The following is a 14976-nucleotide window of genomic DNA, read 5'->3' as shown; positions in this document are numbered from 1 at the left end:
CCAGAAGACCTTTGGGCTTGAGTGCCAACCAGGTGGCGGTGAGTAGGGGTAGCTCTTCAGTACACAGCCTTTTCTCAAAGCCTACCTAGTAAGGTAAGTATCAGTGTAGGACAGCATTACTGAGAGTGATGATGGATTTATGTTAGCTTTAGACCCTCGTGTTGTTTCTAAGATTTTCTAATACTGTGTGTGTTTATTTATTTTCATTTTTTAAGAGGATTGGCACAAAGTTTTTGTCAAAGATGCAGATTTGAATTTACAATGTGGAAATAATTTTTATGGACTAAAATTTTAGCACAGAATTAAACGCTTTAGTTTTCAGAGTTCAAGTCATCTCAACTTTGAAAGTCCAATACATTTACTGGACACTACGTTTAATCTACGTTTGCATCTCTGGACATGAAGGTTGTCTTAAATATTTAACCATTTTTGTACCTTGCAAGTGTTTATGGGGATAACGTGGTTTGGAGGAGGTAAGTCATCAAGCCTAGCCTTGGACTAATCGGGATTGTAACTGGAATGTCAGTGTCACTGCAGTTAATTCTAGGAGCAGGGCTACGTTTTAGTTGTGCAGTCTGTGGATCTGCCCTGGAATTCTTTGGAAAATCATTTTTAATCCAAAGTTGTTCCTTTGTTGGCTGAGCTTGCAGTTTCTGATGTTAGCATCTTGCAGCTCAAAGCTAACAGGCCATGAAGTCCCTACTGACTTTATAAACCTCTCTGGACTATTACACATATCAAAGTAAAATGTATAATATCAAATTATGTAGTTATGCTCCATTGCATGGTCTGTGCTGTTGGATGAACACCTCAATAATGCTAGGTTAAGACAATTTATAAGATGTCACCAGCTTATTCACTGTACATTTGCCTATTTGAGTACAAATGTTTCTATTCTGGTAAGAGGATGGTAGGATCTATATCTGGTTCAGTGGAATATTTAGTCTATTATGGTTTTAATAGTATGCACACTAAAAAAAAGCATAGAGGCTACAAATTTCAAATTCATCAAACAGTGGAAACAAATTGTTTATATACAGACTAAGATAAATGGTGAAAGCCCCATAAGAGGCTTAAATGCACTTCCGTAACATTCAAATCAATGCTGATTTTCCTAGTTAATCTGCTGCCACAGAAATAATAATTGAATTGGGGCTCTTTCAGTGTTATATTTCTTAATCTATTAATTAATTTTATTATTATTAAAATATTTATTCATAATATTAGTATTATTTATTAACTATTCATCTAAACCTGATTTAAGTTTGGAGCTTTGTCTCTTACCTGTCTGTTATCTATCCTTACATACCGAGTAGAATCTTGGCACTGTGCATGTGTTCAAGCACACTGTCGAATACGTTACCTAATCTCATCACTACATAGTAAAGACAAGTGTCCACATTTGTGTGTATCCAGAACGTGTTTGACTTGCATTTTTATTGATCTTGAAAAGCGTATCCGGTGACAGTCATTTTAAAAGTCAATATTTGGATTACTTTATTGATATGACACTTTGTAATCTTTATATTTTACTTGGGAACTCATGTATGTGAATAAGGCTAGTTCTCCTACACAATAGTGCTTTGATAGTAATTATGTAATGTAGGGAAAAGAAATGTTAGCGTTAACAAAACACGGAATTTACACTGGCTAATGCAGCTTCACAATCTAGGTGAAAAGAAGACAGGCTGTTGTGTAGGAAGTTTCACCGTAATGTGTAATAATTTTTCTTGCTGTCTCAGAAAAACAAATCAATGATAATGTAGAGCAGTGCATAAGGAAATATACAGAGCATATAAGGAATATCAAGACAATGTACAAATGATCTCAAACTCTTCTCAAATTGTGCTGGTTCTCCAGTAGCAGTGACTGGGCCGTTTTATCTCCACAGTACCTCCAGCTCTGGCTCAGACCTCGTGTTTGTTTGGCACGGGGCTGCAGACTCTCCCCACACCCAGCAGCCCTGAATCGGGACGGGAACGGGCGTGTTGTGTCCTACCAGCCCTGTCTTGACGTGAGGTATATTAGTGTTAGGATGTCTTTTCAAATCTGATTTGATGCTGTAATTGAACTGAATAATGGTTGGCCTGAATTCTAAACGGGTCACACAAGTAAGTATTTTGCAACGATTTTGTTTTTATATTTGTTGCAACACTTTTACTTGTACTGATCACAATTGCAAGTCCTCCACACTTGCTCTCTGAGTGTAGCTGCGTCTGCGGGGAGAAGCGCTTTCATGATGGATGGGAAGAGAGGCGCGAGTGGCTCATCTGACACCGTGGAGGTCTGTGACGTTATGGTCAGACGTGACTGCTGTTTAATAATGAAGGTATCAAATAAGATTTGTAAACAAATTACAAATGAGATCTCGCTGTGTCTAAGTGACACCGGTGAGTCTTTCTGAGCACTGAGTGTTTACTGTCGTAGCTTGTTTTACAGGCTAAAGGATCATGTTAATATTATTCTCTGTGATGAAACTGTTTTTGCGGCATTCACTAACATTCTACGTGGAATCCTCAGGTGTTTTGAAGGACAGCATGGCTGCAGAGGTGCAGGTGTGATTTGATCTGTGTCCACTACAGTGAGCTCGGTTTCATGACACCATCCTTCACCAGCAGCTAATTCGCTAACATAGCAGTTGGTAAGTTGATGGTACCCTCACAGTACTTTGTTTTCCCTAAACAGTATTGCGACTGGTATTGGATTGTGAACATCATAGCATATCATTTGAAATCATCTGTTCTACACAAGCAGTAAACAATCATTGGATATCATTTATTGCTACAGAACTGTAAGTAATATTTTTTAAAAATCTGGATTTGAAACTGAAATGGAAGATCATAGCCTAATTTGTCATTATTAAGATGATTGTAGTGTAAGGGGTCTTATTAGCACATTTTGAGTTTAAAGCATTTATTATGTAGATCCTTTGTAAATTATGTATGCCGTATTATTACTGATAGAATTTGAGTAGGTACAATAATTTTTAATCTTGCTGGTTACATCTAGGACTGCAAATACCCGTCATGGCTTCTTTAAGCGTTGTATGTTTATCTCAAATATCAATAAAAGAGCAATGTTTTTGTACTGAAATGTGCAGTTTCTTTTCCGAACAAAAATGGCTTCTGCCAAGTCCTTAAACTACACAAAATGAAAGGCCTGCCCTTATCTTATGAATAGTACAGCCATATCAGAAAATAACGTATTGTAAATAAGGGTTTACATGAAAGTCAGACTTTTTTCCACATTCACCATTGGTTTTTATTTAAGGTATGAAAATTAGATTAAGTAGTCAATGCCCCCCCACCTCCAGAATTTTACAATGTACCATTTGTCCATGTAGAAAATATAGACCTTATACAGTCAGTGGTGAACCATCACTGAGCCTGCATACCAGTTATTATGTACATATTTTTCATTAAGTTATAGTATATGGCTCTTGGAGGGTCTCCTTTATTGCCATTGTGTAATGTGACTCCTTGAGACAGTCTTTGGAGTTTTACAAAATTAACTCCTTAGACAAGATCATTATTAGCATCTCCTGTCCAAGTTGACTGAAAGCTCTGCCTTCAAATATATTTAAAAATGATACAAGTAAAAATGCTTTAAAGCATTGCAATTTTTAAATAAACACATTCCAAGAAAAAGCCCAACTTTTCAAATAGGAGTGTTTTTATAAATGTGCTCCAAGATAATATTCTGCAATAATTTTTTCCCTCAACACATATTTCCAACCTTAAATGTACAGATTTTGAGCTTGATAAAAAAACAGTGTAATAAAAGGAAAACGGAAACGAGGCAGAATGTCTCGCTTAGCACTCCAGCAAGTTTAGAGTAAAGAATGTACCTTTCTGTGGTAGCACATTGTCTATCCACTAGAGGGCGGTATCTTACAGGACCGTGTGTGTACTACATGAGGACCATCTATCAAACAAGCCACTGTTATGTTTGTTCAGCATAATGTTTTTGACTTAAGAGATAAATGAAAAAGTAAAATTCCATACAAGTCTGAGGGTAAAATGCAGAAATGGATCATACCTCTTTCTTTTGCATCTTTGGCTCATATCACAGTTAGTACAGTTATGCAGTACATAAAAGGCAAATATTGGTAATAAACATACAATATAGTTCAATACAAAAAGTATGAAACCAACAATAATAAAGACAACAACAACAAAAAAGAAACAAGCCGAATTTATATCTAAAGCTAGGTTATACCTACATGCACAATGCCCTAAATCTCTTGGACTCTGCTATTGGCTAATTAGCTTTGGAAGGATTTTCACTTCTGGCATGAATAAAGTAGTTTGTTTAGTAAATTCGCTTGATCATTGTCGATGCCTAAAGGCATGATTGTAATTTGGCACCATGGACTGAAAAGCTCCATGTTTAAAATCTAGAAACAGACACTGTGAACCAAATAGATGTTCCAGTAGGAACAGTATATTTTTGATAGATAAGAATCATCCAAATTACTCTGTGGTTATGCCTCAGTTTAGGTTCCTCAGTGTAGGGTTTCTAATAATACTTCACCTGATTTTTGTGGGTAGAACATCAAAAATGAACTGATCCACTTTGCTGGCTGCGTCTGAGGAAAGGTTCTTAATTCAAACCTGCAAACAAAGTGCATAGAGATCAACAGGCATTTGGTAAAGTGCATGGTTATGTTCTTGTATACATTTTAAACATTTTAGTAATCTATTTTTGAAACCTCTGCTCTAGCTTACTCAGAAATACTGTAATACATAAGGAAGCACTTTTTGGGGAGAGGTCCAGGGTGAATTAAACCACTTACATGTTGGCAATATACATGACATTAAAAAACACTGACATGTTTAAGGCTTTTCTTATTTTTTCCCCATGAGGCCAGACAAATGTGCCATTATAGATAACATGTAGGTCATTAAAAAAAAAAATAGGGAAAGTTTCTAATCAATATAACAAAGTCAGTTTGGCTTTATTGGAAGTTTCAGAACAGACATTGTCCTCTGTAATTTTCTGGAACTAAAACCAGCATCCAGGATGTTTTAGATGAGCATTAAGACCGTGATGGTCAGAATCTCTTTTTGCATTATTCCAGTGAACATTCTCCCCTCTGAGGCTAGAACTACTGTGGCCCACTGCTGAGGTCAGTCATACAGGTTCAGGGTGGAAGGAACCCAGGAAGAGAGAGTGACAGTAGTGTTGCTGCAGTGCTGTTTCCTCTAGACCACCCCGTTTGTCTGAGGTCGTGGGCAGAAGCAGCCATTACTCCACATGAGGTCTTTGTTGAGCAGCTCCTGCCGTTTCTTTCTGGACTGCCAGCGTTGGGCCAGCGGCTCCAGGAAGAGAGAGATGGATGACAGAAGATAACACATGCCAGCCAGATAGAAGGAGCCATCGTAAGTTTGAGTGTAGTCATAGAGAAAACCTAAAGGATACAGGTAAGGAGTCAAACATTTGATCATCTCAGGATACATTTTCAAAAATATCCTTGGTTGAACGTTAAAGCTGTCATATTTTTTCTACCGTGCTGCAATACAGTAAATTCCTAAAAGATGTGACATGGAAACAAATTTCAATTGCTCATTGTCTTAACAAAAAACACAATAGGCCAGACCACTGTGAGCCGACAGTTGCATCACAGAACATCATTTGTTTTGGTAATTGACCATTCTTTAGGGAACATCACCGAAGAGAAAAGCCGAAGCGTTTCTCGTTTCTATGGAGCAAAGGTCATCATGCGTCATGGCGAGCTCCATCCACGGCTAGCTGGGCCAGTAAACACTGCAGATAGCTCAGTGCGGAAAGGCCTGTGCGGGGGTTAACCAATCACATTTTGCTTCCCCAGCTGGGGCTCTGGTTTTAAGGGGGGTTCCTGACAAGATGGTTTGGGTTAGTGTGACCATGTGCAACTACACGCCCTTTTCCCAATGAGAGCCTTAACCAATCCCTACCCCCCCATCCCAGCCCAAAGGCAGCCTGCATACCCTACTTCCAAACAGGGCCCACTGCCCCCCCTCCCCAACAGGGCCCCACTGAAGTGCTGGGGAGCCTATTGCATTTCCAGGAATTTCAGCCCTGTCAGTGAAATGCTTACACATACTTCTCCCAGCACTTTTTACAATTACCCACTCATATTTTCATGCAGTCAAAATGACAGTAGAACTGCTGTTGATCTACCTAATATAAACACAACACTAAATTTTAAAATATTGTATTCACTCTTATAGATCTCTAGGATGAGATCTATAAAAAATAAATAAAGTAAATTTGATGCTAAATATAGAAAGGGTGACATGATCCCCAACCCCCCCCCCCCCCCCCCCCGAGGACTGTCAAAGGTACATATATATATATTTGCAGAAGATTCACCCCTGAAGAAAGATGACACTGCTCACACACACATTGCACATCTGTGTCCATACCAACTGCATGCTCACAGAGTAGGTCAGCTGAAGCGGGTTCACCGAGTACATCAATGTGACACAAAGTTTAGCCACTCCTACAAAGCACCTCGGCCAGTGGACACTCACTGCTGTGATCACAGAGTGCCATTTACCTCTCTCCAGAAAAAATACATACCTGCCAGAGGGGGACCTGTTAGACATCCAAGCCCCACAAAGAACATGGAAAATCCCATCGAATTGTTCAGCTTTGCAGGCCCAACCAAGTCAACCTGGAAAAAATGAACATGGTGATCACCATAGTGCATAAAGTATATAGTTATGTACAAGTAACGATGACATCTTAGTAATGAGAAAAAGCCAGCAGAATTGTTATGAAAACTCTGTTTTGGCCCTTGGTAAAATCATCCATTCAACACCATATTCACAGAGGAAGACTAACAGTCCAAGTGCTGAAAGCTGGAGATTCTTTTGAATGTTCGGTTTGTAGTGTTTCTAGCGCTATGAAGAAAACAACTTTCCAGCAAAGTCGTGAAGAGAGGAGAACAAGGAAAACAAGATATTCAGCCCTGCATCATGATGGTCCAAAACATACGTTTCAAGTTCATGATGTTTTTACCGAAGTCAAACCTAAATTCTCTTATTTCTCATTCTGACAGGTGAAGTCAAGAATCTGTCACCAGAAATAATCAACTTTCCAATAAAACACCATCAGTTCTTCAGCTTTCTCAACATTGTAAGGACGTCCTGATGTTCTCGTCTTCCATCTAGCTACACTCTTTGCGATGTCGGATTGAACTTGGATTAAACTTTTAAGAAACGGGATTAAGACCTGTATTTCAATGATAATGGCATTACAAAATAAAACAGCATGTTAATCACTAACAGTGGGTGCACTGGCATATTCCTGAAAAAAAAAATCCCATGTGGACCCTGTCCTTAGTGTACCTAAACTATGGGAACTGGTCTTCAGTGGTTGTAAAACTCTTCACAGGCTGAATGCCACCTAGCCAGTAAGCTGTAAGCGACCCCAACTGCAGGTGCCCCCAATGCTGCTATCAGGTAGCCTTCTCAGTTAACAATCTTAAACTCTGGAACCAGCACACAGCACAGCAAGTCTCTGCAACTGAACACTACACCTCAACCTGAACCAAGCAGTAATAGCACATCTAAAGTAGAATTCAAAAGCAAAGCACCTGATGACACTGCATTTTTACATAGTATTATCTTCATCCAAATGTTGGGGGGGGGGGGGGGGGGGGGCTGGGGGGTCCGCTGTGGTCCATTCTGCACTTTTGGATACGAATGGTGATACTGTAACCTTATAGCAGAAATGATCTTATCTTCGTGTGTGCTCTTATGACTTACCAAGACAGGCAGCAGCAGGGCCATGTAGCCTCCACAGAAGATGGCAAAAAAGACAGCGTAGACCATAAGCAGGATGTAGGAGGTGGCGAGGGGGGAGAGGAGGTTCACTATACCGCAAAGGATCAGGTAGGCCTTGTGGTAGTGGTACTTATGCACCAGGTTCCGGTCTGCCACCCAACCCGAGGCCAGCTGAGCCACGGTTTCTGTTATGCCTGTGCGGGAGGAGAGGGTCAAGAGTCACACACTGATAGTTCCTGTATCAATGTGAAGGGCCTTCTAATGAACAGCGTGAAGTTCCAGATGTGTCTCAAACAGTCCAGTACTGATATCCTGTTGAAGGCTACAGGTGATAAGCTATAAGAAGGCTGACAACCGCATGGGCTGAACCTCGAATCACTAGGTTCACTTGATCCTATAGACTTCCCATCCCTCCTGCTTCGTGGGTGTTTTGGTGTCAGAGGGTAGGGGTGACTGCGTATGCAAGTTCAGTGGTCCGCATCACAGTGGGTTATTGATTCACAAAGGAAAGGCTTGAGGCAGCACAATCAGGGGGATCAATGAAACAAAGAAGCAGCAAAAACATCTCTAGATCAATATCACCCATCACAGCTGCAAATGCACAGATATGTCATTGCAGTATATGGGTATGTAACGGTTTGTTAAAATTCATTGTTGAATGTTAAATAGGATGGAATGGATAAATGCCAGCGATAGCTTTAAGTTCAGGATCAGGTGTAGAAGGTGAAGACGATCTTCTTAAACCTGACCACAGTAATAAATGGGATATTCAGAATGTGGAATGGAGACCTGCCAAATGCTCAGATCAGCACATGCAGACATGTGCGCACGAGGACTCAAGAGGCAAGTCAATGAGGTCACAAAATGTAGACCGCAGTGGCAATATTACAGCACACCCTCTGGACTTCTTAGCAGTGGTCAGACATGAAGCCAAACAGCTGGTCAATGTTTGCGTGTCCTTGGCACACCTCCAGAGGCTCCTGGCGTGTCCCAACTTGAGTCCAGAGACATTTGGCAAGTTGTTTGTGTGTTTAAACCGCAGCAGGTCTAGTGAGGCCCGCAGCTGTCTTTGTCATGCGCCATTCATCCAGACTTCAATAGCAGACCACAGAAACGAGACCCCCTTTCTACCCCGCACCATCCTGCTATCCAACCCTGCAAGGCCTGCGGTGTAAAGGAGCTTCAGTTCAGCAATCAGGCATGTGACAGGTATTTGCGCTTTCATGAAGTTCCCAGAATGGCGGCGAAAAGCACCGGCTGAATGCAAAGTCCCGACTACACCGAAGCGAGACAATGAGCTCACGCTCGGGTCGTAGCGGGTGCCCGAGCGCGCCGACCAGATTTCCCGGCCCCCTCGTTAAAGGCGCGGACGTGCCTGGCTCCCCCCCGCCTCACGCCATTGTACGCCCCTGCCGCCTCTATGCGCCTCGGCACAAAGACGGCCACTTTAGGGCAGAGCGCGGGACTTGGAAGTCCTGCTGTCGCCACGGCAGCCTCTCGGGCCGTTGCTTAGCGACTCCCCCTGGCTCGGTGACAGCGATCAAGCCGCCATGAGGAGCTGCTTTTAGCGGCCCGGGCCGCCCCGGCCGGGGTCGCCCGCTCTGGCTGTTCTGTTGAAAAGGGCTCCTAACCGAGGTGGGAGGCAAGGGAGGGTGGCACATTGACTGTTCCTCTGCAACAACTCAACACATGCTGTCTACACGAGACTGTACTGCAGCTTAGTTTTGACTGCACGGAAGAGCAGGTTAAATGCTCATTCTGCTTTGCTGCCTAGCGTGTTTTATACCTTTCCCAGAGTTTTGCTGCTAAAACCTCACGTGGTGCTTTATGTACAGATCACTTTGCATATTTTTGACATTACATACCTTTTCATTAAAGGCAAAAGCATAGAGGCTCATTTTGTAGACTCTGAACCCCTGAAGTTAAACAAGGATGTAGCATTTGATTGGCAAAATGTCAAAATTTGAAAATCCCAGCAAAATATTGTAGCATTAGATATACTGAACCACATTTGTGATACTATTAATGCACATTAATATGATTTAAACGATCTGCTTGAAATGCACAGGAACTTTATAATTTTGCATTGTACCCTACAATATGGTTGTAGCTATAGATGTTGAGAGGAAAGTATAATTGTTTCTAGTTTGTTGTATGGTGAAGGCTCATCAATAGGATGCTTCTGAACTCGACGGCTCTGGCTACTGGGGTAAAGTTCAGCTTTTATGTAAGAACATTCATTACATAAGCCTGCAGATTTTGAGCAGCTCACACATAATTAATGTGCAGGAGCTGACAGAATTTCTTTTGCATCTACTTTTAAAATCACCCCTTGTGGTTCCTGTCATGGCGTCGTTATCAGAATATGCTGTGCGTCATACCACATGTCTCTTCCTACAACTCAAAAGACAAGCATGTGCATGGCCAGAGATATGTGTTGATCCCTTACTTTCCACTGCTACTGCTGCACGGACCTTTCATTGTTTCCTTTTTATTTTGTAATTTCATAGGTCTCATAAAACTATGAAGTGATATTTGGGTCTCACGGACTTCAACTTGTGTTATGAGGTCTATCTGTACACTCATAAGAACAGGGATTGTGAATTGGAACTGCAAAAGTTTGAAGAAAACTAATTATTCAACCTCTTGAGTGATCATTTACCAAAGAGCATGATGTTGACTTACCCAGAAAGTAGTTTTTAACAAAACATCTGTCTAACTAACATTCTCTCACTGAACATTCATGCAGTGAAAATGTTGTGGAAAAACAAGATTCTAAAGTTATAGGCACAGTCAAAGCTATGATAGATTTACAATTTCCTGAGGCTCACCTGCCACGGATATGATGAAGGATGCATCCATGGGATCAATACCCAAAGTCCTGGCTCTTGCTGATAGGTGGAAGTATGGGATGAAATAGGCTAGCTGACTGAAGACCAATGACCAGGTATAGATACAAAAGAAAGGATTCTTCAGGAGCGAAAAGTCTAAGACTTTGGTTTTTTTTGGTGGGACCTTTTCAAGTATTGATGAATCTACGGCTGAACTACTGTTTCTTTCTGGCAGAACCTTGGCTATGCCATTGTCCATCCCGTTCACATTCTGCAGTGGGCTCATTTGTTCTGCTCCTTGGATGTTCCTCTGACCAAGGGATGGGTTCTCCAACAGCATATCACCATGAAAGGAAGGAGAGGAGTCCGTCTTGGCAATGCCGTTAGATATGGCCGTCGTCCCATTAAGGCCATTTTGAAGAGGCTCCTTCTCTGTTCTCCTCAAAGAACTGCTCAGATGTTTGTGGAGGCTGGAGGATGATGGGGGAGAGGACACAGCAGGTCGCACATGGATGGGCCTCAGCAGCATTCCAGAGGCCACCAGGTTCAGCATCAGACCACCTAAAATCAGCAAAGCTCCTGGACAAGGAAACAGAGTTCAATACTATCATTAATGACAACTGGCAATAATTTTTCTCTAGTGCAGGACGTTTCCCTATTAGTAAATATTTATGGAATTGTTGTATACATGATGGAAACCAAAATACATTTGGTATTCATAAATATGGAGAAAAGAACTCTGAAGTTATTTGGCACAACATAATGAAAACCTTCCGTCCAGATGAATCTCACTTACCTTGCCATGCATACTGGTCCAGGAGAAGCTGGGTAAAGGGGGCCAGAGCGAACGTCAAGCCCATCCCAGAGCGGCCAATAGAGTACGCTGTTGCTAACCTCTTTTGGAAATAAGTTGCAGTTACAACTGATGTGGCTTGGTACAGGAATGCAAAGCCAAGACCTGGGAAGATTTATCCAAAATGCCAGAGGAAAACATCAGGCAGTTGTGCTATTTAACAAGAAATATATGCCTTTGAAACATATAACGAGCATAAACGAGCATTTATTACATTCATTCATTCGTGCATCTATTAATAACTGCCTCTATATATTATCTTGTCTTTTGTAAACACAGCTTCAAATCCATGTGTTATTCACCAAGATTCAATTGTGCAGAAGTCAGCACATATTGTCTTCCATTTCTATGCAGGAGTGCATATGTGGTGTTATATGCAAGACTCACCTACAACCAGTCCCATGGTGACATACAGGTACATCACACTGGTGGCAAAGATACTTGTAAGAAAGCCAGCACTGACAAGGATGGCTCCCATGATGGAGGTGACTCTGTTCCCAAGTTTCGCACAGGCCACAGAAGCCAGAGGACCTGATCATACAGGGACAGCGCAGTTTTAGGTGACCAAGCCCCTTGGGATTCGGAGTGAAGAAATAAACATGACATGTATGCTAAAGATCCAGGCTACTAGCAACTTAATCACTGTTGCACTGTTTAAGCCGTGTCAGGGATGTATCTTTAAAGTTAATTACATGACAGAATGTGTGTCTGCTTTACAAGACCTCGATGCCCTTGTGTTTATTTGTCTGATTACCTGGACTCGATCAGCAGGTGAGAAATGGGATGGAATGTTTTGGCCTTGGGTAAGGGATAGTTGCTCTGAGGATAACAAGCTTACCTCCTGAAAGCCTGAGGCTGGACATGATGGAGCCTATCCAGCTAATGCTCTCCGACGAGCCGCCAAATTCATCCTGCAATGCCACGAAGAAGATCCCGAAGCTCTTCAGAGTTCCCATTACAAGCACATTCACCTAGTAATCAGCAAACGGCAAAACACACACACACACAAACAAACAAACAAATGTAACAATACAACTCAGACTAAGACAGACTGAGTTGGAGACAGCTGGAAGTTAAATGAATTAAAAGAATACTCCAGTATTTCTGCTGCTGAAGACATACCAGGAAGCAGTGCAGAACCACCATCCAGCCCCATCCTCCATCCGGCGGGTTCACGTAACATGTCTGCTTCTCCTCTTTCATGGAAGCTTTGACCTTCTGTTCATACAGGGTAAATTTGGCTGCATTGCCTTCACTGAAAAAAACAATGATATTTGAGTCAAGGAAACACAGTAATCTTCATCTCCTCATATTTTATCTCAATTAGCCAATAACTCAAAGTGACTTTAGTGAAGACAGCTAGCTATAGTATTGTGTAGAGTTATCAGTTTACTGATGCATAATTATCAGCTACAGTAACAGTGTGGAAAACAAATTCAAAATAAAGTACATAAAATTCTTTCTTTTTTTTTGTCACCATGTTATAAATTTTCTGTTAATATAATGCAAAACTTATATCTTAAAATGTAATTTCCAGAGAGAACAAAAAAGCACATCATGGGTCTGTTGAGTAGGCTGTGTTTTACAGGATGAAGCCTGTGGTTGGAGCTTTGCCTTTTTAAACGGACACCACTAGCGGGCAGGGAGAGAAGATGAGAGAGAGAGAGAGAGAGAGAGAGAGAGAGAGAGAGATCTATCAAAATGAGTTTTGGAATTTAGGCATAACGGTTCTTTTGGAAATAAGTTGTTTTGTTGGTTTTGGGGCTGGACAGGTAAGGATGAGCACGCTCCTACATAGGCCTTACTTTGTTTAGACACATTAGGTAAGGCGGACACCAACCTTTTGTATATTTTGATTATTAGAGTATTAGAGTAGGTAGAGGAAGATAGTGTTTTTGTTTTCTTAGATTGAGAGAGATATTGTTTTCTAGTGTTTGTTTTTTTTTTGTTTTTAGCGTAAAGTGTGTTTGTTTTATGTTCTTTGCTTTAATGTTGTCCAGGGTCCAGTTTTTCCTTGTTTTTTTATGTATTTATATTTGTATGTGTTAAATATTCCATAGTAAAAAAAAAATATTGACCTTAGATATTTTTGTAGTTTTTCTCTTCCACTCAGTCTCCCCTTCACTTATTTCACCTGCTTGCCCATCTCCACTTGTTATATACCCCCACCACCCACCCCCTTGTCAGAGTATGAGGAGTTTGTGGGGGTGTGTCGGGATTTTTTAATGGTCCCATTGTTGGTTGATGGCAGTAGGTGGATGGTGTTTGTGATTCGGTTTGTGGTGTTTGTTATGTAGTTTTTATCATGGCTCATATATATATATATATATATATATCGTTATCATTATCATATCGTCGTTATCATTGTATCCATGGTTAGTTAGTTAGCTAGCATGTAGCTAGCTAAGTTAGCTAGTTATTTGTTTTACCATAGTTAACAGCATGGGAGGTTTGTTAATTGGGGCGATTGGGCGATGCACCACGAAAGGATGAAAAGGAAGTATTTTCTCACACATTCTATCACGGTATTTAACTAGCTATGCCTGTTCTGGACAGTTTATCTTGCCTCTGAATGCCATTGTCCAATCAGCGCTGAGGTGCATTCCCTGTAGTACCGCCCCTTTTGGGCGATTTTAGTCTAACTGAAAATCGCCCCGACTGCTCTCGTAGACTCTCATGTTAATGTTTTTTTTTTCTAAAGTGTAGGCGCTGCAATGCAATGTCTATGGGTTCCGGGAGGGCTCGCACTTACGTGCTTGCGTCAGACGTAACCTAGGGAAAATAACGACAGCTAGCGATCTGCTCAACTATGGAAGTTATTCTGTGTCAATATTCAAATGAAAATGTAATACGCATTTACATTTACATGTTCCACTCTTACAAGCAACTTTGAGCTCAACATTCAAATTCAAATACAATAATTCAATTTACATTTGTAATGTGATAGACGTCTATTCATATTTCATTTACACATACATTTTGATGCTTTATTTGTGTCTTTATTGAAATGAAATTGTATTTCCTGATTTGAATTATCAAGTTCATGTGATCATGCAAAGGTTGTATCAAAATTATAACTAAAATGCTATTCGCTTCATATGCTTTGCATTTTGTGATAACACGTTTGAAACGTAATTTTCAACCTCACCACCACGCTAAAAAGATGTCAATATTCAAACGTTAATGGAGAAATAGCGCCACCCCTGTTTGCAATAACATTACGATACCAACAGCGCTCAAACTGTGTCAAAATGCATTTTGAAAGTGCAATCCGAGCAGATTGCATTTTCATTTCCATGGTCTTCCACTATAGTCAAATTAGATCCCATCAGCCTTCCAATCAGATTCCACAGCCCTCCACTTTATTCAGCCAATCAGGTTCCCCTTTCCACCTCAGCGAGCCAATCAGGATGGGACTAAAGCACGCTCAGCAGTACAGGCGAGTTTTTGGTCTTGATTTATGATCCCTAAGGTGTAGTCTGAGACCGAGGCAAACTATAACGTAGAGGAAAATAACTCG

General features: G+C 41.0%; 1 protein-coding gene across 6 annotated transcripts in view; it reads right to left on the bottom strand.

Annotated features, from left to right (window-relative positions):
• Window positions 1–3236: 3236 nt before the first annotated feature.
• The window catches only part of slc16a4 (solute carrier family 16 member 4), a 30699-nt gene continuing 18959 nt past the window's right edge, over window positions 3237–14976 (bottom strand). For all 6 annotated transcript variants that reach the window (XM_077003745.1, XM_077003747.1, XM_077003746.1 and 3 more), the window contains 8 exons: window positions 12579–12711; window positions 12295–12427; window positions 11844–11987; window positions 11400–11561; window positions 10604–11182; window positions 7755–7966; window positions 6565–6658; window positions 3237–5410 (listed from right to left, as the gene is read on the bottom strand). In XM_077003745.1, coding sequence (XP_076859860.1) covers window positions 5205–5410; window positions 6565–6658; window positions 7755–7966; window positions 10604–11182; window positions 11400–11561; window positions 11844–11987; window positions 12295–12427; window positions 12579–12711 — 1663 coding nt within the window. In that variant the 3' untranslated portion in view covers window positions 3237–5204. The remainder of the gene's footprint in view (window positions 5411–6564; window positions 6659–7754; window positions 7967–10603; window positions 11183–11399; window positions 11562–11843; window positions 11988–12294; window positions 12428–12578; window positions 12712–14976) is intronic.

This window comes from Brachyhypopomus gauderio, chromosome 4 (genome assembly GCF_052324685.1).
Source record: "Brachyhypopomus gauderio isolate BG-103 chromosome 4, BGAUD_0.2, whole genome shotgun sequence".
Classification (NCBI taxonomy): Eukaryota; Metazoa; Chordata; class Actinopteri; order Gymnotiformes; family Hypopomidae; genus Brachyhypopomus; species Brachyhypopomus gauderio.
The sequence above is the reverse complement of the archived record's forward strand: the minus strand, read 5'-3'. Positions and strand labels throughout refer to the sequence as shown.